The sequence below is a fragment of the Theropithecus gelada genome, chromosome 11 (genome assembly GCF_003255815.1).
Source record: "Theropithecus gelada isolate Dixy chromosome 11, Tgel_1.0, whole genome shotgun sequence".
Classification (NCBI taxonomy): Eukaryota; Metazoa; Chordata; class Mammalia; order Primates; family Cercopithecidae; genus Theropithecus; species Theropithecus gelada.
This window is the reverse complement of record NC_037679.1, coordinates 76,831,771-76,854,973: the sequence shown is the minus strand read 5'-3', so window position 1 is coordinate 76,854,973 and position 23,203 is coordinate 76,831,771. Positions and strand designations below refer to the sequence as shown.

Below are 23,203 nucleotides of genomic sequence, written 5' to 3'. Positions count from 1 at the left end.
GTATTTTTAGTAGAGATGGAGTTTCGTCATGTTGGTCAGGCTGGTCTCGAACTCCTGACCTCAGGTGATCCACCTGCCTTGACCTCCCAAAGTGCTGGGATTACAGGTGTGAGCCACCACACCCAGCCTACCATTGGATTTTTAAATTTCTGTCTCTCTTTTTAATTCAGTTTATACTAGGGATGAAAACCTCAATTCGAATTCATAACAGTGGGGATTAAAAAAACTGTCTTTTCTTTCTAACAAGCTATTGGAAGACTTAAAAAAAAAAAAAAAAAGCCCTTCCTACTTCTAGGCCTTAGCCCTTATTGTTTCCCAGTCTGGTGTGCTCTGTCCTTGGTGCTTGGTGTGACCATCCGCTTCCTGTCCTTCACATGCCAGGAGGAATGTCACTTCCTTAGGAGGCCTTCCCTGATCACCCTACTAAAGTAGGCCCCCCATATTCTTGTATTTTATTTTTAATTTCTTAACAGAAATTTTTGATTGAGATAATTGTAGATTCACATGCAGGTGTAAGAAATAATATAGACATTCCTTGTATACTTTTCTTTCCAATGTTACATTTTGCAAAACTATAGTACTACTGTACTCTACAATACAATATCATAGAATATTGATATGGATACAATCCACCATCTTGTTCAGATTTCCCCAGCTTTATTTTCACTCATGTGTTTGTGTGCGCCTGTGCCTGTGTGTTTATTTAGTTTTATGTATTTTTCTTTTTAAGGCAGGGTCTCACTCTGTCATCCAGGCTGGAGTGCAATGGCATAAACATGGCTAACTGCAGCCTCAACCTCCTGAGGCTCAAGCGATCCTCACACCTCAACCTCCCAAGTAGCTGAGACCACAGAGTGTACCACCATGCCTGGCTATTTTTTTTTTTTTTACTTTCTGTACAGACAAGGTTTTACTATGTCACCCAGGCTGGTCTTGAACTCCTGGGCTCAAGTGATCCTCCTCCCTTTTGGAGGCTCTGGCCTCCCAAAGCGCTGGGATTACAGGCAAGAGCCACCACCATGGGCCTAGTTTTGTTTTTTTTTTAATTATACTTTTAAGTTCTAGGATATATGTGCATAACGTGCAGGTTTGATACATAGGTAAACTTGTGCCATGTTGGTTTGCTGCACCCATCAACTCATCATTTACATTAGGTATTTCTCCTAATGCTATCCCTCCCGTAGTCCCCCACTCCCCCTGCAGGACCCTGTGTGTGATGTCCCCTACCCTGTGTCCAAATGATCTCATTGTTCAATTCCCACCTATGAGTGAGAGAACATGTGGTGTTTGGTTTTCTGTCCTTGTGATAGTTTGCTGAGAATGATAGTTTCCAGCTTCATCCATGTCCCTACAAATGACTTGAATTCATCCTTTTTTATGGCTGCATAGTATTCCATGGTGTCTCTGTGCACCACGGGCCTACTTTTATGTACTCTGATCACCTGTGTAGGTTTGTATATCTACCACAGTCAAGATGCTGGAGAGTTCCAGCACTCCAAGGTTCCCTTGTATTGCTCTTCTATCCCCGCATCCATTTTTCTCCTACCCGCTTTTCTGCCATCCCTAACCCCTGGCAACCATCAATCTATCCTCTGTTTCAAAAATGTTGTCATTTCAAAAATACTATATTAATGGAGTCATATAGTATGTAACCTTTGGGGATTGGCATTTTTTACTCAGCCTAATTCTCTGGACATTCGCCCAGGCTTTCGTGTGCATTGGCACTTGGTGCCTTCTCCTGGCTGAGCTGTGTAGCATGTGGTTTGTATGTAGCACTCTATGGTTAACCATTCTGTTACTCATATTCTTTTTTTTTTTTAGAGCGAGCCTGTAGCCTGGGCTGGAGTGCAGTGATGCAATCTTGGCTCACTGTAATCTCTGCCTCCTGGGTTGAAGCAATTCTCCTGTCTCAGCCTCCCCAGTAACTGGGATTACAGGTGTGTGCCACTATGCCTGGCTAATTTTTTGCATTTTTAGTAGAGATGGGGTTTCACCATGTTGGCCAGGCTGGTCTTGAACTCCTGACCTCAAGTGATTTACCCACTTCGGCCTCCCAAATTGCTGGAACTACAGGTGTGAGCCTCCGTGCCCAGCCACCCATATTGTTTTTATCATATCATTCTGTTTATTTCCCTCCCAGCACCAATAACACAAGTCTGGAACACAAGTCTGTTCCCGGCTTCCCTGACCTGGGCAGCTCCTGAGACCACGGGGCAGCCCCTCGCAGTCCGGGACTCGACAGCCCCAGGGCACCCACCGACCGCACTCACTTGGGCGTGTGGGCCTCATCCACGCGGTGCCCCAGCTGGAGCTCATGGGATTTGCTCCGATGCAGCGCGGTGAACCCCGGGATCAAGTGTATCAGCTTTCGGGAGAAGGGTGAAATCCTTCAGTGAGCATGTTTTCTTGTCTATCATGACTCTGCTTTGGCAGAATGTAAGTCCAGGGACCAGGGTCTCGTCTGTGTTACTTTTGTGTCTTTTCCAAGCAAAGGGCATAGTTGGCACTCACAGGATGTTTACTGGACAAATGCATGAATGAGAACATGGTGACATAGATCTGGAAGAAGTATGCGGTGGCCGAGGAAGTGGTCAGGGAGAAGGATGAACTTGACTTCCTTGGAATCTGTGTATCTCATGTGAGGGTTAGGTATTAAAATGTCCATGTAAGGGAAAAGTTATCCTTTAAAATCCTTTAAATCACTTTGAAACTGCCGGAACTGGAACCTTGGGAAGCTCAAAAGGCGAGAATTAACTTCTTTGCTTTTCTGAGCATTTGGGCTGTGGGGTCTTTCCAGCTATGGGGCAGTGGAAGACAAGGCTGTTGAATGGGGAATAGGGTAACAGGGTCAACAAAGGGATTTCATTCTCTTTTTGGAGAGGCCAAGTAGGGGTGGTTGGATTTATGTAAATGTGCTAATGATCTAATGTGAGTATGATGTAACGTGCATTTGATAGAATGTCTATAAGAGGTAATGGGCATATGAAATAGCATGCATATGATGTAATGTACATATAATGTGACATGCATATGATGTAATGTGCATATGATATAATGTACATATAACATGCATACAATGTAACAGATATATAGTGTAACATGCATGTGATTTAATGTGCATATGATATAATGAGCGTATGTTATACATACGATGTAACAGTTATATAGCGTAACATGCATATGATGTAATGGGCACATGGTGTAATGTGCACATGAAATAACATGCATAGGATGTAACAGGTATATAGTGTAACATGCATATGATGTAATGGGCACGTGGTGTAATGTGCACATGAAATAACATGCATAGGATGTAACAGGTATATAGTGTAACATGCATATGATGTAATGGGCACGTGGTGTAATGTGTGTATGATGTAATGGTGTATGTGGTATAACTCATCTGGCTTTCTCATGGCTTACCCATTGTCTCTGCTCTTCTGTTCCAACTTAGGAGGCAACCTTTCCAAACAAGACTGGACCATCCAGTGGCCCACGACAGAGACGGGGAAGGAGAACAATCCCGTGTGCCCCCCGGAGCCCACCCCGTGGATCCGCACCCATCTCTCCCAGAGCCCCAGGGTCCAGTCCAAGTGCGTCCAGCACTATTGTCACACCAGCCCCACTCCCGGGGCCCCTGTGTACACTCACGTGGACAGGCTTACCGTGGACCCCTACCCGGGCTTGTGCCCGCCCCCGCCCCTGGAGTCGGGCCACCGTTCCCTGCCCCCATCGCCCCGGCAGCGGCACGCGGTCCGCACCCCGCCGCGCACCCCCAACATCGTCACCACCGTGACCCCGCCGGGCACGCCGCCCATGAGGAAGAAGAACAAGCTGAAGCCCCCGGGGACCCCACCACCCTCCTCCCGAAAGCTGATACACTTGATCCCGGGGTTCACCGCGCTGCATCGGAGCAAATCCCACGAGTTCCAGCTGGGGCACCGCGTGGATGAGGCCCACACGCCCAAGTGAGTGCGGTCGGTGGGTGCCCTGGGGCTGTCGAGTCCCGGACTGCGAGGGGCTGCCCGGTGGTCTCAGGAGCTGCCCAGGTCAGGGAAGCCGGGAACAGACTTGTGTTCCAGACTCTGGCTGAATGAAAAATAGCTTTTCACAGAGGGTTCTGAGAAAATGAATAGAACAGACTTTCTCAGAATTGGCCATTTAAAAAATACGATTAATATCCTATAGCCTAGGGGCTAAATCTGATACCTGGCCTGATTTTGTAAATAAAAGGTATTGGAACATACCCATGATCATTCCTTTATGTGTTGCCTATGGCTGCTTTTGTGTGACAATGGCAGAGTGAGAATGGCCCACAAAGCTGAAAATATTTACCATCTGGCTTTTTACTGAAAACGTTTGCCAACCCCTGCAGAGTCTAGCCTAGTGCCGCTCCTAGAAATAGGATATGAGGCATATATTAACCTTCAACTTTCTAGTAGTCACATTAAAAAGAATGAAAAGGAACAAGTGATATTAATTATCATAGTACGTCATTCAACCTAATATATCAAAATGATAATATTTTAACATAGAATGAATGTAAAATATCATTACTGAGATATTTTGCATTTTTTAAAATACAAAGTCTTTGATATTGAATGTGTATTTTATATCCACGGCTCATTTCAGTTGAAGGTGGTAGGAAGCAGGACACATTGAGGAAATTGACAGAGGACCCCTTTGAGGGAGAGAGCAGGTGTGTGATGTAGGGTGACACTTGAGGATTGGGCAGGTTGCTGTGCTATTCACAGTAGCCAAAAAGTAGAAACAACCTGTGTCCATCAGTAGACAAAAGAGTAAACACAATGTGGTCTATCCATACAATGCAATATTATTTAGCCTTTAAAAGGAAGAAACTTATTTTTTTTGAGACAGAGTCTCGCTCTGTTGCCCAGGCTGGAGTGCAGTGGTGCGATGTCAGCTCACTGCAACCTCTGCCTCCCAGGTTCAAGTGATTCTCCTGCCTCAGCCTCCTGAGTAGCTGGGACTATAAGCCTGTGCCACCATGCCTGGCTAATTTTTTGTATTTTTAGTAGAGACAGGGTTTCACCATGTTGGCCAGGCTGGTTTCAAACTCCTGACCTCAAATGATCTGCCCGACTTGGCCTCCCAAAGTGCTGGGATTACAGGCATGAGCCACCACGCCCGACCTGGGAGGAACTTCTGATATATGCTACAACATGGGTGAACCTTGAAGACAGCATGCTAAGTAAAATGTGCCAGACACATAAGGACAAATACTGCATAATTCCACCAATATGAGATACCTAGAGTAGACAGATTCAAAGAGGCAGAAAGTAGAACAGTGGATGCCAGGGCTGAGGGGAGGGAGAATGGGGAGTTATTATTTATTGGGTATAGACTTTGCGTTTGGGATGATGAAAACATTCTGGAGATGGATGGTGGTGATGGTTGTACAACAATGCAAATGTAATTAATACCACTGATCTCTACACTTCAAAGCAGTTAAGATGGTAAATTTTATGTTATGTGTATTTTATCACCATTAAAAAAAGGCAGGATTTTGTAAGTGAAGAGTTGGCACACTTTTTCTGTACAGGGGCAGATAGTAAATACTTTATTTTTTTATTTTTATTTTTATTTTTTTTGTAAATACTTTAGACTTTGCAGGCCATTTGGTCTCTATTGCAGCTACTCAACTCTATCATGTAGCACAAAACCAGCACAGACAATAGGTAAACAAATAGGCATGGCAGTGTTCCAATAAAACTTTATTTACAAAAACAGGTACCTGGCCCAATTTGGCCCATGAACTGTGGTTTACCAAGCCCTGTCTGAAGCTGTGGTGTACAGAGTGATTCTCTTTTTTGAAGCATTGGGAATGCCCTAAAGTGATTGACGTGGAACATATGCAAGCTGCTGTGTGGAAACCTAGCTTGAAGACATAGAATGCATGTCTGAGACCTCTGAGGGTGAAGCAGAGGATAGACGCTTTTCTGATTGGAGTTGGGTTTGATTTGCATGGTTTTGTGACAGCCACAGAGATTGGGGCCTGCTGAAACTTCAAGGTGAAGACATGGGGTAGAGTTCTAGGAAGGCTGGGAGTGCAGGTTGCTAAGGTGGAAGGTGGAAGAGGCATTTGGGGTCTGCTTGCTACATTGTCCCCACACTTTGTGCTTCTTCCTGTCCGTTTCCCAGGGTGCACCACCTAGTAAGGGGAAACTTGATCATAAAGCCGACTCTCCAGACATATCATCTTTTAATCTGCAATATGGAGGCCAAGTGAGAGAGGCTGCCCTTTGGTTTTTAAATGCAGTCCTTTCCCTAGACCCCTGAAGGATTTATTCTGCCTGGATAGGGCTGAATGGCCCACTTCTTCAAGGTCTTCCAAATTTTGGAATGTGTATATCAGGACCCAGGTGGTGTTAAGCTTTGCCCTTCAGGTTTCTTCTGGCTGAGTTAGCAAGCTCATCACTTTCTCAAGGCTGGTAGTTCCCTGGCCCACCTTGGGGGATGCTGTGGTTCATGGCAAGGAAGGAATAGAGGAGAGGAACAGAGTGGTCAGTTTGGTGATGTAGAAAATGCTGTGGGACCACTTAGCCTGAGACCATGCCTCCAGGTTCACAGGGATATCAGGGCAGCAGGCCTGGGGTGTTAAAAAAACCTAAGACATAAACAACAGCAACCTGAATAATGTTGGTAGCAGGGGTCATGGGTAGAGGTGAATTCTGATCAGGACTTATAGAGGAGGTGTTAGTTGAGGTAAGTCCCAATTATTAGACTGGTAACAACAGTCATCATTTACCTGGGTCTGAGGTAGTCCTGATTCTGTCAGGAAGTAGCCTTTTGACCGTGGATTTAACCTCTCTGAATCTTAGCTTTCTCAGCTGTGGACCTAAGAGGTTAGAATACATTTGTGTTTTTAAATTTGTGGTCATGACCCATTCGTGGTTGGTAGCATTATTTTAATGGCTTGTGACCAGCATTAAAAAAATGAAATAGACTAGCCTAGACTAGAGTATATTGGAACACATTGCATATGGTAAGTGTTTTAGTGTTGTTTTGTAAAACTTGTTTTTAGTAAGTACGGGCATACTTCAGAGATATTGTGAGTTTGGTTCCAGACCACCACGATAAAGATCCTAAAGTGAATGACACAAATTTTGGATTTCCCAGTACATAGAATAGTTATGTTTTATACCATACTGTAGTCTATTAAGTGTATAATGGCATTATGTCTTAAAAAACAATGTACATACATTAATTTAGAAATACTTTAATGCTAAAAAACACTAATGATCATCTGAGCCTTCAGTGAGCCATAGTCTTTGCTGGTGGAAAGTCTTGCTTCGATGTTGATGGCTGCTGACTGATCAGGGTGATGGCTGCTGAAAGTTGGGCTGACTGTGACAATTTCTTAAAATATGACAACAATGCAATTTTCTACATAGGTAGACTCTTCCTTTCACAAAAGGGTTCTCTGTAGCATATGATACCGTTTGATAGCCTAGAAGAACTTCTTTCAAAATTAGAGTCAATCCTTTCAAACCCTGCCACTGCTTTGTCAACTAAGTTTATGTAATATTCTAAAATGTTTGTTGTCAATTCAACAATGTTCAAGGCACCTTTACCTGGAGTAGATTCCATCTCAAGAAACCACTTTCCTTGCTCATCCATAAGAAGCAACTCCTTGTCTATTTAAGTTTTATCATGAGATTGCAGCAATTCAGTTATATCTTCAGGCTCCACTTTTAATTCTAGTTCTCTTACTGTTTCCACCACATCTGCAGTTACTTGCTCCATTGAAATCTTGAAGCCCTCAAAGTCATCCATGAGGGTTGGAATCAACTTCTTCCAAACTCCTGTTAATGTTGATATTTTGACCTCCTTCCATGAATCATGAATGTTCTTAATGGCATCCAAAATGATGAATCGTTTCCAGAAGATTTTTTTTTTTTTAGATGGAGTCTCACTCTGTCACCCAGGCTGGAGTAAAATGGAGCAATCTTGGCTCACTGCAACCTCCACCTCCTGGGTTCTAGAAATTCTCCTGCCTCAGCCTCCTGAGTAGCTGGGATTACAGGTGCCCACCACCATGCCTGGCTAATTTTTGCATTTTTAGGAGAGATGGAGTTTCACCGTGTTGGCCAGACTGATCTTAAATTCCTGACCGCAGGTGATCCACCCACCTCGGCCTCCCAAAGTGTTGGGATTACAGGCATGAGCCACTGCACCCAGCCTCCGGAAGGTTTTTATTTTACTTTTCCCAGATCCATCAGAGGAATCACTATCTATGGCAGCTATAGCCTTATAAAATGTATTTCTTAAATAATAAGACTTGAAAGATAAAATTACTCCTTAATCCATGGGCTGCAGAATGGACATATTAGCAGGGATGAAAATCACATAATCTGTTTGTACATCTTCCTCAGAGGTTTTGGGTGAGCAGATGCATTGTCGATGAGCAATAATATTTTGAAAGGGATCTTGTTTTTTCTATACAGTAGATCTCAACAGTGGGCTTAAAATATTCAGCAAACCATGCTGTGAACAAATGTGCTATCATCCAGGCTTTGTTGTTCCATTTATAGAGTATAGGCAGAGTAGATTTAGCATAATTCTTAAGAGCCCTAGAATTTTTGGCATGATAAATGAGCATTGGCTTCAGCTTAAAAGTCACCAGCTGTGGTAGTCCCTGACAAGAGAGTCAGCCTGTTCTTTGAAGCTTTGAAGCCAGGTCTTGACTTCATCTTTGTAGTTCTGAAAGTCCTAGATGGCATCTTTGAATATAAGACTGTTCCATTTACATGGAAAATCTGTTGTTTAGTGTAACCACTTTCATCAATGATCGTAGCTAGATCTTCTAGATGACTTGCTGCAGCTCCTCCATCAGCACTTGCTGCTTCACTGTACTTTTTTATGTTATGGAGACAACTTCTTTCCACAAACCTTATGAGCCAACCTCTACTGGTGTCCACATTTTCTTCTGCAGCTTCCTCACCTCTCTCAGCCTTCACAGAATTGAATAGAGTTAGGGCCCTGCTTTGGATTAGGGTTTGACTTAAGGGAATGTTGTGTCTGGCTTGATCTTCTGTCCAGACCACTAAAACTTTCTCCGTATCAGCAATAAGGCTGTTTTATTTTCCTATCATTCATGTGTTCATGGGAATAGCACTTTTAGTTTCCTTAAGAAAAAGAACTTTTTCTTTGCCTTCACAACTTGACCGTTTGGCGTAAGAAGCCTAGCTTTCAGTTCATTTCAGCTTTTGACGTATCTTTCTCACTAAGCATAATCATTTTTAGCATATGATTTAGAGTGAGAGATGTACAACTCTTCCTTTCACTGGAACGCTTAGAGGTAATTGTTGGGTTATTAATTGGGCTAATTTCAATATTGTTGTGTCTCAGAAAATAGGGAGGCCCAGGAAAAGGAGAGAGAGATGGGGAATAGCCTGTTAGTGGAGCAGTCAGAACACATACAACATTGATAGATTTATTTCACTGTCATATGGGCACGGTTTGTGGTACCCCAAAACAATTACTGTAGTGACATGAAAGATCACTGATCACAGATAACCAAAACAGGTATAATAATAATGAAAAAGTTGGAAATATTGCTAGAATGACCAAAATGTGACACAGAGACATGAAGTGAGCTTGTGCTGTTGGAAACGTGGCAGCGAGAGGCTTGCTCAATGCAAGGTTGCCACAAACCTTCAATTTGTAAAAAAATGTGATGTCTGCAAAGTGCAGTAGAGTGAAGTGCAATACAACAAGATATGCCTGTATGTCCTTTTCTTTTTCCCCTGCTGGAGGCTTTTCCTACTCTGAACAGCTTTGATTCTAGAATAAACCCCATCAGGGAGTAGGTGAGAAGGTTTGAGAAGCCTTTGCCCTCTATTCTGTGAAATGTAGCCAGAGATAGTTCCAGAGCTATTCTGTGCACTCGGGTTCCAGTTATCTCTCTTTCATGTCTGGTTTCCTCTCTCCTTCACCCCTGTAGTCCTGCTGGGACCCATCTCTGTGGCTAACTTGGCGGTATTCAGTCTGCTTTTATTTCCTCTGAATGGAATGAATCTGAGTTTCAGAAGTCACAGATCTTTGTGAACAGGTTCCAAAGCTTTCAAAACTGTTCCTTCCTGTGATTTTTCAAGCACACAATACCAAAGGAGGTCTTGGGTTGGAGGAAGGCTAGGAAGGCTATTTTTTTTTTTTTTTTGAGATGGAGTCTTGCTCTGTTGCCTAGGCTGGAGTGCAATGGTGCGATCTCAGCTCACTGCCTCCGCCTCCCGAGTCAAGTGATTCTCCTGCCTCAGTCTCCCAAGTAGCTGGGATTACAGGTACCTGCCACCATGCCAAGCTAATTTTTTTTTTTTTTTTGAGATGGAGTCTCACTCTGTTGCCCAGGCTGGAGTGCAGTGGCACAATCTCAGCTCACTGCAACCTCTGTCTCCCAGGTACAAGCAATTCTCCTGCCTCAGCCTCCTGAGTAGCTGGGATTACAGGCACGTGCCACGACACCCCACTAATTGTTGTATTTTTAGTAGAGATGGGATTTCACCATGTTGATCAGGCTGGTCTCAAACTCCCGACCTCAGGTGATCTGCCTGCCTTGGCCTCCCAGAGTGCTGGGATTATAGGCATGAGCCACCATGCCTGGCCGAGGAAGGCTATTTTTCAGGCTCTTTATCCTTGGTGCTCTCAGGCACACCCATGTTGGTGTTTATCAGATGATCTGTTTGGGTTTTCCTCCTGTCCCCAGTAGTATCTCCACGTCTTTTCAGAATGAGCATGACAAGAATACAAGAATATATTAGCCATAGCATGTCTGTCATCTCCACTGGGGGATTTGCCATCTAGGTGTGTTGGAATATGTTAGAATTGCTATGATTAGTCTAATCAAAGCCATTTCCCCTGTTTTATGTTCATTCTCAAAGAACTGTTTATTTTCTTCTTTTCCTTTCTTTTTAATTTTGCATTTAAGTATGTGGTTTTGTTCCTCTGGCATTCCTAAAACACACACACACACACACACACACACACACACGCTCTATACCTTACCCGGTAAAAGTAACGATTGATTATTGTGGAAGTTGAAACAACTTTGGAAATGTGATGAAGAGAGTGGGAAGTGTGTGCTGATGTTCTTGTTTTCTTTCTTCTTCTTTTTTTTTTTAACTTTCATTTTAAGGTTATGGGTACAAGTGCAGGTTTGTTACATAGGTAAACTTGTGTCATGGGGATTTGTTGTACAGATTATTTCATCATCCAGGTGCCTAGTACCCATTGGTTATTTTTCTTGATCCTCTCCCTTCTCCCACCCTCTACCCTCTGGAAGGCCCCAGTGTGTGTTGTTCCCCTCTATGTGTCCATGGGTTCTCATCGTTTAGCTCCCACTTAAAAGTGAGAACATGGGGTATTTGGTTTTGTGTTCCTGTGTTAGTTTGCCAAAGATAATGGCTTCCAGCTCCATCCCTGTTCCTGCAAAGGACACGATCTTGCTCTATTTTATGGCTGTATAGTATTCCATAGTATGTATATACCACATATACTTATATACATAGATACACGTAGAGCATGAATTCTCAATGGGGCTGAAATCACCTCTGAGGGGACAAAGATTGGTTATTGGGGGAAGGCAGGAAAAGTCTTGGATTTTTACAATAGTTTGTGCCTCTCCTTCACAAGGAGCCACCGTATGTAAACAGAGATACACCATATCTGTGTTTATGAAAATTTCATTGGAGGTTGCGGATGGAGATTAGGAACCACAAAATCTAAAAAGGTTCCCAAAGGAGCCATAATAGCAAACAGGTTGAGAAACACTGACATAGATTATGCATTTAATCGTATAAATGTTAGCCATAGGCATGGGGAGTTACCAAAAATCTCTCTGATATTCTTATCAGCCTTCGTTTTCCCTCTGGCTTTGTGGCCATACTTAGAAGGGCAAACAGGCACTGATTCCTCATAGTGAACTGTACGGAAAATTAAGAGGAAATGATCTCAGGGATTCTGGTTATCTTGATCTTCGTTCCAAGGATCCCACACCCATGACCACGTTGTTGGGGGAAGAAAGATCCTAACAATTCTTATGTGTGCAATGATTTGTATGTCTTCAGATTTTCTCATTTGTCTGCCCATGATACAAATGGCTTGTTCTTTCTTTTCAGAAGATCTGAAAGGGTAAACTGCATTGCTGTAAACTGAATTACATTTTAAATGTGCAGGAGAAACTCAGTATTAAAAAGGAATCCTATCACATATATATTTTTTCAAATCCTTGTTAAAGGTGATTTTTCAATTATAATTTTAATTACAGAAGTAATTTGCAGATATATCTTTATTTTGAAAATACAAGCAAAATAAAATGTAAGCAATAGATGGTAAAATTCTCTGTTTCCCTTGTCATGGAGAACTACTATAACTGCTATTTGTACTTTGATATAAATCCTTGTGTGCATTTATTCATGTTTGTAGGTATGTATGAAATATATCTAGTTCCCTTTCTTCATTATTGGAACCACACTATATGCTTTTATTAATGTGACTTGCCTTTATTAGTCCTGCACAAATACAAATATTCCATTTATGACCTTTTGACAATTTATTTCCTTTGGAAATTCTTCTGTTTTCCCCAAAGCACATCTACAACATTCCTTGGTACATGTCTCTGTGTTCAGACCTGTGTAGTTTATGAGTGAACACATTTCACCTCCACACTACGGAGCAGTATGTCAACAGCTTCAGCTGGCCTGTGAGCAGAGAGAACCAGGCTGGATAAGAGCCACAGAGTATGTGTTTGTTACACCTTCACTCAAACCCCATTCTCTCTATTCCAACTAATTCAGATTTTGTGCATGGCCTAGGCTATATCATTTGCTGTTTGCATGGAAACAGGCTTTGCCTAACAGATTCATTATGTAAATAAGATTTCAGAAGGTATATTTTTGTCTGTTTTAGAAAACGAATCAGGTATAAGTGCTTAAACTCACTAGCACACACCTACAAATCATTGTGCTAATTATTACAACGATCTCTAATGTATTTATAAGGGTAAGAGAGGGAAGACTAGTCTGTGGGTAATAGCATATTAATTAAAATAGGAAGACTTCTGCCGTACTCATTTTGTAATTCCTTTTATGCTAACTAAGACACACTCAGCACTGCACTGACTTAAGAGGGTGCAGGCAGCATTGGGCATCTCTTCTGTGGGTCCTCAGGGGCCATTCTTTTTGTCCTCTACCTCCAAGTGGCAGTTGAGGTACAAAGACTCACATTAAGCACATGTGGGAACTATCCTGTCTTATGGGACAATAGCTGTTGTAACAACTCTGTCTTCATGGCTGCCAGGGTGTCTGCAGGGGACGTGCCCTGTTACAACAGTCGTGCTGCTTAAGGACTCCCAAAGCTGTGGATTCCTCATCAGATATTTCAGATTCATTCCATGAGCTCCCAGTCCAGATGCAGTCTACCAACAAGAGGTAATTTGATGAGCACTGTGGCCCACTAACACAGTGATGTTTCCTGTTTATCAGGTTCAGCAGATCAGAGCTAGAAAGTTAACCCGGAGTTAAAGTCTCATACAGAAGAGGAAAAGATTGTGTTAATCCTTTACATACAGTGTGTTAGTCCGTTCTCACGCTGCTAATGAAGACATACATGAGACTGGGTAATCTATAAAGGAAAAATGTTTAATGGACTCACAGTTTAGCATGGCTGGGGAAGCCTCAGGAAACTTACAATCATGGCAGAGGGGGAAGCAAACAGATCCTTCTTCACATGGCAGCAGCAAGGAGAAGTGCAGAGCGAAGGTGGGGAAAAGCTCCTTATAAAACCATCTGCTCTCATGAGAACTCACTCACTGTAATGAAAACAGGATGGGGGAGACTGCCCCCATGATTCATTTATCTCCACCTGGTCTGTCCCATGACACGTGAGGATTATGAGAACTATAATTCCAGATGAGATTTGAGTGGGGACACAGTCAAACCGTATCACACAGCTTCACATGTACTCCTATGTTCATTGCAGCACTATTCACAATACTAAAGACATGAAATCAATCTAGGTCCCCATCCATGGTGGATCGGATAAAGAAAATATGGTACATATATGCCATGGAATGCTATACAGCCATAACAAGAACAAAATTTTGCCCCTTGCAGCAACATGGATGCAGCTGGCGGCCATTATCCTAAGCAAATTAACACAGGAACATAAAACCAAATACTACATGTTCTCACTTATCAGTGGGAGCTACACATTATGTACGCATGCACATAAAGATAGAAACAGTGGAAACTGGGGATAACTAGACAGGGGTGAGAAGGGAGAGGGACAAAGGCTGAAAACCAGACTATTGGGTACTATGCTCATTAACTGAATGACGGGTCAATCATACCCTGCACGTTAGCATCACTCAATACACCCATGTAACAAACCTGCACATATACCTCCTGAACCTAAAATGAAAGTTGAAATTATAAAAAATTGAAATTAAAATTAAAAAATAAAAATCTTACAATGTAGACTTGTCACCGATTCATGTTGAATGTCTTATTTTGAATTGATGAGATCTTTCACAAGGTATTTTATAATTTATATTAATAGTATTATATGTATACATATTCTATAACATAATTATTTCTAGTAAAATTTATGCTCCTGAGAAATTTTTGTTAAGTATTATTATTACTCTGCATAAGAAAGTTCTTTTTTTTTTTTTGAGATGGAATCTTACTGTGTCACTCAGGCTGGAGTACAGTGGCGCCATCTTGGCTCACTGCAACCTCTGCCTTCCAGGTTCAAGTGATTCTCCTGCCTCAGTCTCCTGAATAGCTGGGATTACAGGTGCGTGCCACCATGTACAGCTAATTTTTTTGTACTTTTAGTAGAGACGGGGTTTCACCTTGTTGGCCAGGCTGGTCTCAAACTCCTGACCTCAGGTGATCCACCTGCCTCGGCCTCCCAGAATGCTAGGATTCAGGCATCAGCCATCGCACCCGGCCAGAAAGTTCTATTTGAGCCCCCAGATTCCCATTCAGCATTGACCTAGTACCCCCTATCCTGGATTCCATGCCCTCTTCCTTAGCTCTGGAGCAAGAATCGGTTCTTATCCTCTTAAAGACCCTGCCCTAGCCTCCCTTAAGACCATGCCACAACCCCCTAGCTGCTGAATCTTTCAGGCCGGTGATGAGAGATTTAGTCCAGTACGGCTCATTTAAGATATGTTTGGCTTTCTAAATATCGAATGGACTATCTTTTGGTGTTTGCCCCAGAGGCTTATACAGACAGCACTAATGAATCATCTATTGTCACATTCCTATTGAAACAGCAGCTCTGAAGTTCCACAATGGAAAATCAGCTCAAGAATATGCTTCTTGATGAATTTTTGTGGTGAAGTGTTCTGTGGGTTGGGTAACAGAGTATTTAGTTTGCAGTCCCTTATTATTTACAAGGAACAAACTGATGATATTATGCTGGTGAGATTTTTTCCCTATGTTATGTCGAGTCCTTTGACTTTCCCAGTGCCTGCCTTCCTCTCTTGTTATTTCTTTTCAGGGTGTTGAGAGTTTCCTGGGAGGTGTTTTAGAAGGAGCCCAGGGTGAACCCCGCCTTGGCTACTAATTAGCCTTGTGACTGCAAATAAGTCACTTAGGAATTGATGCTCCAGTAGCGTGGAGGCTGTGTCTGCCCACTTCTCAGAGCTGGTGAGGTCCCCTCATACTCCCGAGCCCTACTCAGGATCTCACCTGCAGCTGTGGTGGGTGGTTTCTGTATACACCGAGGGCTTCCATGCCAAGCACCTGTGTCTCGGCCTGGGCGGTTTTGTTTGTTTGTTTGTTGCCAGCGGAACATGTTCAATCTGAGTACAGGGCAGGCTGGAAATGTCAGGGGCTTGGTGTTGTCCTTGGAACAACCTTCAGTTGGGGAAGGACAAGAGCTAGTGCATAAATATGCCCTCAGAGGGCCCATTCTGCTGTGCGTTCTATACCCGTCCTGAAGGCTTCCCAGAGGGACAGCCCCAATTGTCCCCAAAGGCATTCCCCATAACACCCTTTATGGGCTATGTTTTCTCCCCTGCCTCACCTCTCCGTCTCCTCATCCTGCTGCTAGGATCACCTCTCAAATATATTACATGGACCCCAAACCTTGCTTTAGGGTCTGCTTTTGAGGGAACCCAAATTAAGACAGGGATAAAGGTCATCCTAAATATAATTGCATTAAGCTCTTACACAGCTATATAGACACATTTTCACTAACACAAAAGTTTTCTTGATTGATTGGTTATTAGAATATAAATGATAGCTGTCACTTATGGAAAGCTTATTGTATGCTGATACTTTGCATGGTTTAATTTGTTTGTATTTTTACTATTTTTATTTTAATTGACAAATAATTATACATATTTATGGAGTACAGTGTAATGTTTTTATATATGTATACATTGTGGAATTATTTAAGTCAAGCTAATTAACATATCTATCATCTTACATGCTTATCTTTTCTTTGTGATGAGAGTATTCAAATTTACTCTCAGCGGTTTTGAAATATGTGGTATATTATTTTAACTAGTCACCATGCTGTGCAATAGATCTGAAAAACTTATTCCTCCTATCTAACTGAAACTTTGTACCCTTTAACCAGTATCTCCCCATTCCACTGCCTCCTTCCTGCCGGCTCCTGGTTACTACCATTCTACTCTCTATTTTTGTGAGTTTGACTTTTCAAAGTGAGATTATGCAGCATTTGTCTTTCTGAGCCTGGTTTGTTTCACTTTGCGTAGTATCCTCCAGGTTCACCCACAGTGTCACAGACAACAGGGTTTCCTCTTTCTTTAAGGCTAAATAGTACTCCATTGTGCATACATATACCTCATTTTCTTTATCCCTTCATCCACTGATGAACTCTTAGGTTGATTCAATGTCTTGGCTATTGTGAATAATGCTGCAATAAATATGGTAGTGCAGATATCTCTTTGACATACTGATTTCAATTGCTTTTGATACATACGCAGTAGTGGGATTTCTGAATTTTATGGTAGTTCTATTTTTAGTTTTTTGAGGAACCTCCACACTGTTTTCCACAATGGCTGTACTAATTTACATTCCCACCAACAGTGTGCAAGGGTTCCTTTTCCCCACATCCTCTCTATGACTTGGTAATTTTGTCTTTTTGATAAAAGCCATTCTGACAGATATGAAGTGAGATCTCATTGTGGTTTTAGTTTGCAATTCCTCGATGATTAGTGATGTTGAATATTTTTTCATAAATCTGTTGGTCATTTGCGTGTTTTCTTTTGAGAAATGTCTATTCAGGTTCTTTGCCCATTTTAAATTAATTAATTAATTTTATTTTACTTTAAATTCCAGGATACATGTACAGAATGTGTAGGTTTGTTACACAGGTATTTATGTGCCATGGTGGTTTGCTGCACCTATCAACCCACCATCTAGGTTTTAAGCCCCACATGCATTACGTATTTGTCCTAATGCTCTCCCTCCCCCATCCTCCACCCCCCGACAGGCCCCAGTGTGTGTTGTTCCCTACCCTGTGTCCGTGTGTTCTCATAGTTCAACTCCCACTTATGAGTGAGAACATGTGATGTTTGCTTTTCTGTTCCTGTATTAGTTTTCTGAGAATGATGGTTTCCAGTTTCATCCATGTCCCTGCAAAGGACATGAACTCATCCTTTTTTATGGCTGCATGGTATTCCATGGTGTATATGTGCCACACTTTCTATATCCAATCTATCATTGATGGGCATTTGGGTTGGTTCCAGGTCTTTGCTATTGTGAATAGTGCTGCAATAAACATGCGTGTGCATGTGTCTTTATAGTAGAATGATGTATAATCCTTTGGGTATATACCCAGTAATGAGATTGCTGGGTTAAATGGTATTTCTGGTTCTAGATCCTTGAGGAATTGCCATACTGTCTTCCACAATGATTGAACTAATTTATACTCCCACCAACAGTGTAAAAGCGTTCCTATTTCTCCACAGCCTTACCAGCATCTATTGTTTCCTGACTTTTTAATAATCACCATTCTGACTGGCATGAGATGGTATCTCATTGTGGTTTCGATTTGCATTTCTCTGATGATCAGTGATGATGAGCTTTCTTTCATATGGTTTTTGGCTGCATAAATGTCTTCTTTTGAGAAGTGTCTGTTTATATCCTTTGCCTACTTTTTGATGTTTTTTTTTTTTTTCTTGTAAATTTGTTTAAGTTGCTTATAAATTCTGGATGTTAGACCTTTGTCAGATGGGTACATTGCAAACATTTTCTCCCATTCTGTAGCTTGCCTGTTCACTCTGATGCTAGTTTCTTTTGCTGTGCAGAGGCTCTTTAGTTTAGTTAGATCCCATTTGTCAAATTTGACTTTTATTGCAATCGCATTTGGTGTTTTAGTCATGAAGTCTTTGCCCATGCCTATGTCCTGAATGGTATTGCCTAGGTTTTCTTCTAGGGTTTTTATGGTTTTGGGTTTTGCATTTAAGTCTTTAATCCATCTTGAGTTAGTTTTAGCATACAGTGTAAGGAAGGGTCCAGTTTCTGTTTTCTGCATATGGCTAGCCAGTTTTCCTAGTACCATTTATTAAATAGTGAATCTTTTCCCCATTGCTTGTTTTTGTTAGGTTTGTCGAAGATCAGATGGTTGTAGATGTGTGGTGTTATTTCTGAGGTTTCTGTTCTGTTTCATTGGTCTATATATCTGTTTTGGTACCAGTACCATGCTGTTTAGTTACTGTAGCCTTGTAGTATAGTTTGAAGTCAGGTAGCATGATGCCTCCAGCTTAGTTCTTTTTGCTTAGGATTGTCTAGGCTATAAGGGCTCTTTTTTGGTTCCATATGAAATTTAAAGTAGTTTTTTCTAATTCTGAGAAGAAAGTCAATGGTAGCTTGATGGGAATAGCCTTGAATCTACACATTACTTTGGGCAGTAAAGTCGTGTTCATGATATTGATTCTTCCTATTCATGAACATGGAATGTTTTTACATTTGCTTGTGTCCTCTCTTATTTCCTTGAGCAGTGGTTTGTACTCCTTGAAGAGATCCTTCACATCCCTTGTAAGTTGTATTCCTAGGTATTTTATTCTCTTTGTAGCAGTTGTGAATGGGAGTTCATTCATTATTTGGCTCTCTACTTGTCTATTGTTGGTGTATAGGAATGCTTGTGATTTTTGCACGTTGATTTTGTATCCTGAGACCTTACTGAAGTTGTTTATCAGTTAAGGAGTTTTGGGGCTGAGATGATGGGGTTTTCAAAATATAAAATCATGTCATCTGCAAACAGAGACAATTCAACATCCTGTCTTCCTATTTGAATACCCTTTCTTTCTCTTGCCTGATTGCCCTGGCCAAAAATTCCAATACTATGTTGAATAGGAGTGGTAAGAGAGGTCTTTGCCCATTTTTAAAATGAGCTATTTGATTTCTTGCTATTGAGTTGTTTGAATTCCTTATATATTTTGGATATTAACCCCTTATCAGATGTATGATTTGCAAATATTTTCTCCCACTCCATAAGTCGTTTCTTCACTCTGTTGATTGTTTCCTTTGCTGTTCAGAAGCTTTTTAGCTTGATGTAATCCCATTTGTCTATTTTTGCTTTTCTTGCCTGTGCTTTTAGAGTCATATCATGGTTTATTTTATTTAGGCCTGAAAGTCCCATTTTATAGGTGAGAAAATAGGCTGTAAGAGAGTATACCTTGTCTAAGTTCATTTACACTAAGGATCAGAGGGGATTCTGTTTTACCCAGAGTCTATGGCAGCATTGTGGTAGGGGTAGAGCAGGGGCTTTGGACCCAGATGGCCTGGGTTTGCCTCCTCTTTTCACCCTTCCTGATTGTGTGACCCTGGGCATGTCACTTACCCTCTCTGAGCCTTGGTTTCCTCATCTATATAATGAGGCTCATAACAGCACTTAGTTCATAGTTTTGTTGCGGGGAGTTACGTGACACAGAGTAAATGCTAAATTAGTGCTGCCAATTGTCATTATTTAAAAAATATTATTCCTAGTTGTTATTCAGAATCTGTGACTATAACCTTGGTTTTTAGTAGGTTTCCTGCAGGGGAATGATCAGTTAATCAATAACACTGTGGAGGATAGGAGAAAGGATCTGATAGAACCCCCAATGCTTTTAAGGAGCTTCAAGTCTAGTTTGAGAAAACAAGAGATATTTATTGTTAAGATGTGAAGTTAATAATGGATCAAGCATGAAAACAGATTTGGAAGTAGAGAAAAACTTACAGATTTGTTGCCTCCACCCCCAGGCTCTAAGTGCTTCCATGCAGGGCAGCTGTCAGTGGCCGCAGAGTGATGGATTGCTTTCCTTTGTTCCTTCCCTTCCTGCTGGCCAACTTAGAAAACCTCTCAGCTAGATCTTGGACCCTCTATAAACAAAGTTCTAGGTTGGAACCATGGAGAATCTCTTATCAGGCTTCAATTCAGGGATTCCTTTCATTTCCTTTCTTGGGGAAGGAAAGGCTCATAAAGGCTTATGTTTACCAGTCAACAGTTTTTAACCCAGTTACAGCTGTGATGGGTCCTGGTATCCAGAACACATGGGTACGTGGGAAGATTATCATTCTATGTTCAAGGAGGCAGGGAACTAACAGTTTTTTAATACATAGGATGGGCCTATTACTCCACGCATTTTAGGGTAATTGATTCTCACAGTAAACAGGAGAGGTAGTTATTATTAGCCCCATTTTATGCATGAGGAAACTGAGGCTCAGGAAGGTTGACCAGTGTCATGCAGCTTTTCAAGGAGCAGAGGCAGGCATGATGGAAACCCAGCCTACCACCAGAGGTCTTTCCACCGTGCCATGATAGATGGGGCTTATGCCAACTAGACAGCACAGAAATCAAATGCTATAGGAATCAGATGGAAGAGAGAGCATGCAGGGCTTGTGTGCTGGCTTGGGACCAGTGACAGAACCACCAGGAGTGGTGAGAATGAAGTGAAGGGAGCTGAGAATTCATGGGGTGCACTTGGCAACTCCCTGGTCATCATCTTGTCTTGGATCTGGAGGCCAGGGATTGAAAGCAGCCAGGCATTGAAGAATCTTCTGCTGCTCTCTCTCTCCTCTAGAACAGAAAGGACTTCACCTTGCATTGTTTAAGATGCCTGGTGATTGGCTAAGTGCATCTGAGGTCCTTGCCATTTAGAGTGCATTTGTCTACCACTGACAGAAAAGCAGGGTAGTGTAAAGGTTCAGGGCATAGGCAATAAAGCTGAACAGATCCCAGCCATATAAACTACGTAAATATTCTGTTACTCCTCAAAATTTCACTATGAGTTTTAGCATCCACTGAAGATTCTTTCCTGAATCAATTATAAGTATGATGGTTTCCAAATGGTGATTTTCAAATTCTATCATTTCTTCCACATTTACTAGTTAGTTCTACTGAAAGGATGACCTTTCCCTTCTCCCTCTTTATTTTTAATAATAATAATAATATTTTTCTAAGAGACTGGGGTCTTTCTCTGTCAAGACTAGGAGTTTAAGATCAGCCTGGGCAACACAGGATAGAGTGCAGTGGAACAATGATAGCTCACTGTAATCCCCACTTCTGGACTCAAGAGATTGTTTGAGGTTTTTTGTAGTGATGTGGTTTGTATTGTGTGTTTGTATGTTTGTTTTTAAAAGATAGGGTCTTGTTCTGTCGCCTAGGCTGGAGTGCAGTGGTGCAATCCTAACTCACTGCAGCCTCGACATCCTGGGCCCAAGTGATCTTCCTGCCTCAGCCTCCTGAGTAGCTGAAACTTGACAGGTGGGCACCACTGTGCATTAATTTTTTATTTTTTTTGTACAGACTGGGTCTTGCTATGTTGCCCAGGCTGGTCTTGAACTCCTAGGGTCAAGCAATCCTCCCAACTTAGTCTCCCAAGTAGCTGGGATTATAGGTGTGAGCCATCACATCCAGCTCTCTATTTGTATCAGTGTAGGCTTATGGATTCTTATTTCATTCAATAGGTTATACTCCTTTACTATTGTTATTTATTTTGATGCTCAAATTGTCCCAGATTTGGCCAGCAGAAGCCCCTTCTAGCTGCCCCTGCATCCTGTAAACATGTTCCTATCTTTCTTAGGATGTACCCTTTAACCTTGACCATCAAGTAAGTTTTCAGAGATAGAAGTGTGAATAAGTGGTATGGCAGCTATATCTTTCCCTCCTCACCACTTCCTTTTAAGCTCAGATGATGATGCGATGGGGGATTCACTGAGTGGATAAAGAAATTGTGGGGTGTGTATGTGTGTGTGTGTGTGTGTGTATGTGTGTGTATATATATGATGGAATACTACTCAGCCATAAAAAGTAATGAATTAATGGCATTTGCAACAACCTGGAGGGAACTGGAGACTATTATTCTAAGTAAAGTAACTCAAGAATGGAAAACCAAACATTGTATGTCTCACTCATAAGTGGGAGCTAAGGTATGAGGATGCAAAGGCATAAGAATGATACAGAGAACTTTGGGGACTCGGGGAGGAAGGGTGGGAGGGGAGTGAGGGGTAAAAGACTACGAATTGGGTTCAGTGTGTACTGTTGGGTGATGGGTGCACCAAAATCTCACAAATCACCACTAAAGAACTTACTCATGTAACCAAATACCACCGATTCCCCGAAAGCCTATGGAAATAAGAAATTAAAAAAATAAATAAATAAAAGCTTTTCTAAGAGTAAAAAAAAAAAAACCAAACAGTAACACCCAAAATACGTCAGTCCAACCACATGCCTGAGCTACCTCCTGCTACTCTTCTCTGAGTTTGTGCCTTGGCTGAGATTGGGAGGTCTATTTCAACTCCCAGCACCCCTATCTTACCTCATCCTGTCTCTAGCGACGCGTCCAGTTGTTTCTAGTCTTTCTTCTTCCCTAGACTGTCTTTGCCACCAGACCCAGGCTCCCCAAGGATCCTGCCTGTCTTGCTCACCACTGAGCTCTCAGTGAAAACACAGCAGATGCTATATATATGTTGGTTGAATGAATGGATGTTGCTAGTGATAATGCATTTATGATGCTGTTAATAACATCATTATTGAGTGCCAGTGATGTGCCCAGCACTAATTATATTCATGTACTGCTTAATGACATTTTGGGCAAGGATGAACTGCTTATCTCAACGGTGGTCTGTACGATTATAATAGAGCTGGAAAATGCCTATCACCTAGTGATGTTGTAGCTGTCATAACGTTGTAGAGCAATTACTTTATTTTTTTATTT

The 23,203-nt window shown here is 41.8% G+C and overlaps 1 protein-coding gene across 1 annotated transcript in view; it reads left to right on the top strand.

Annotated features, from left to right (window-relative positions):
• The window catches only part of KSR2 (kinase suppressor of ras 2), a 494,911-nt gene that overhangs the window by 203,924 nt on the left and 267,784 nt on the right, over positions 1–23,203 (top strand). Inside the window, exon 4 of the mRNA XM_025402906.1 lies at positions 3,455–3,968. Coding sequence (XP_025258691.1) covers positions 3,455–3,968 — 514 coding nt within the window. The remainder of the gene's footprint in view (positions 1–3,454; positions 3,969–23,203) is intronic.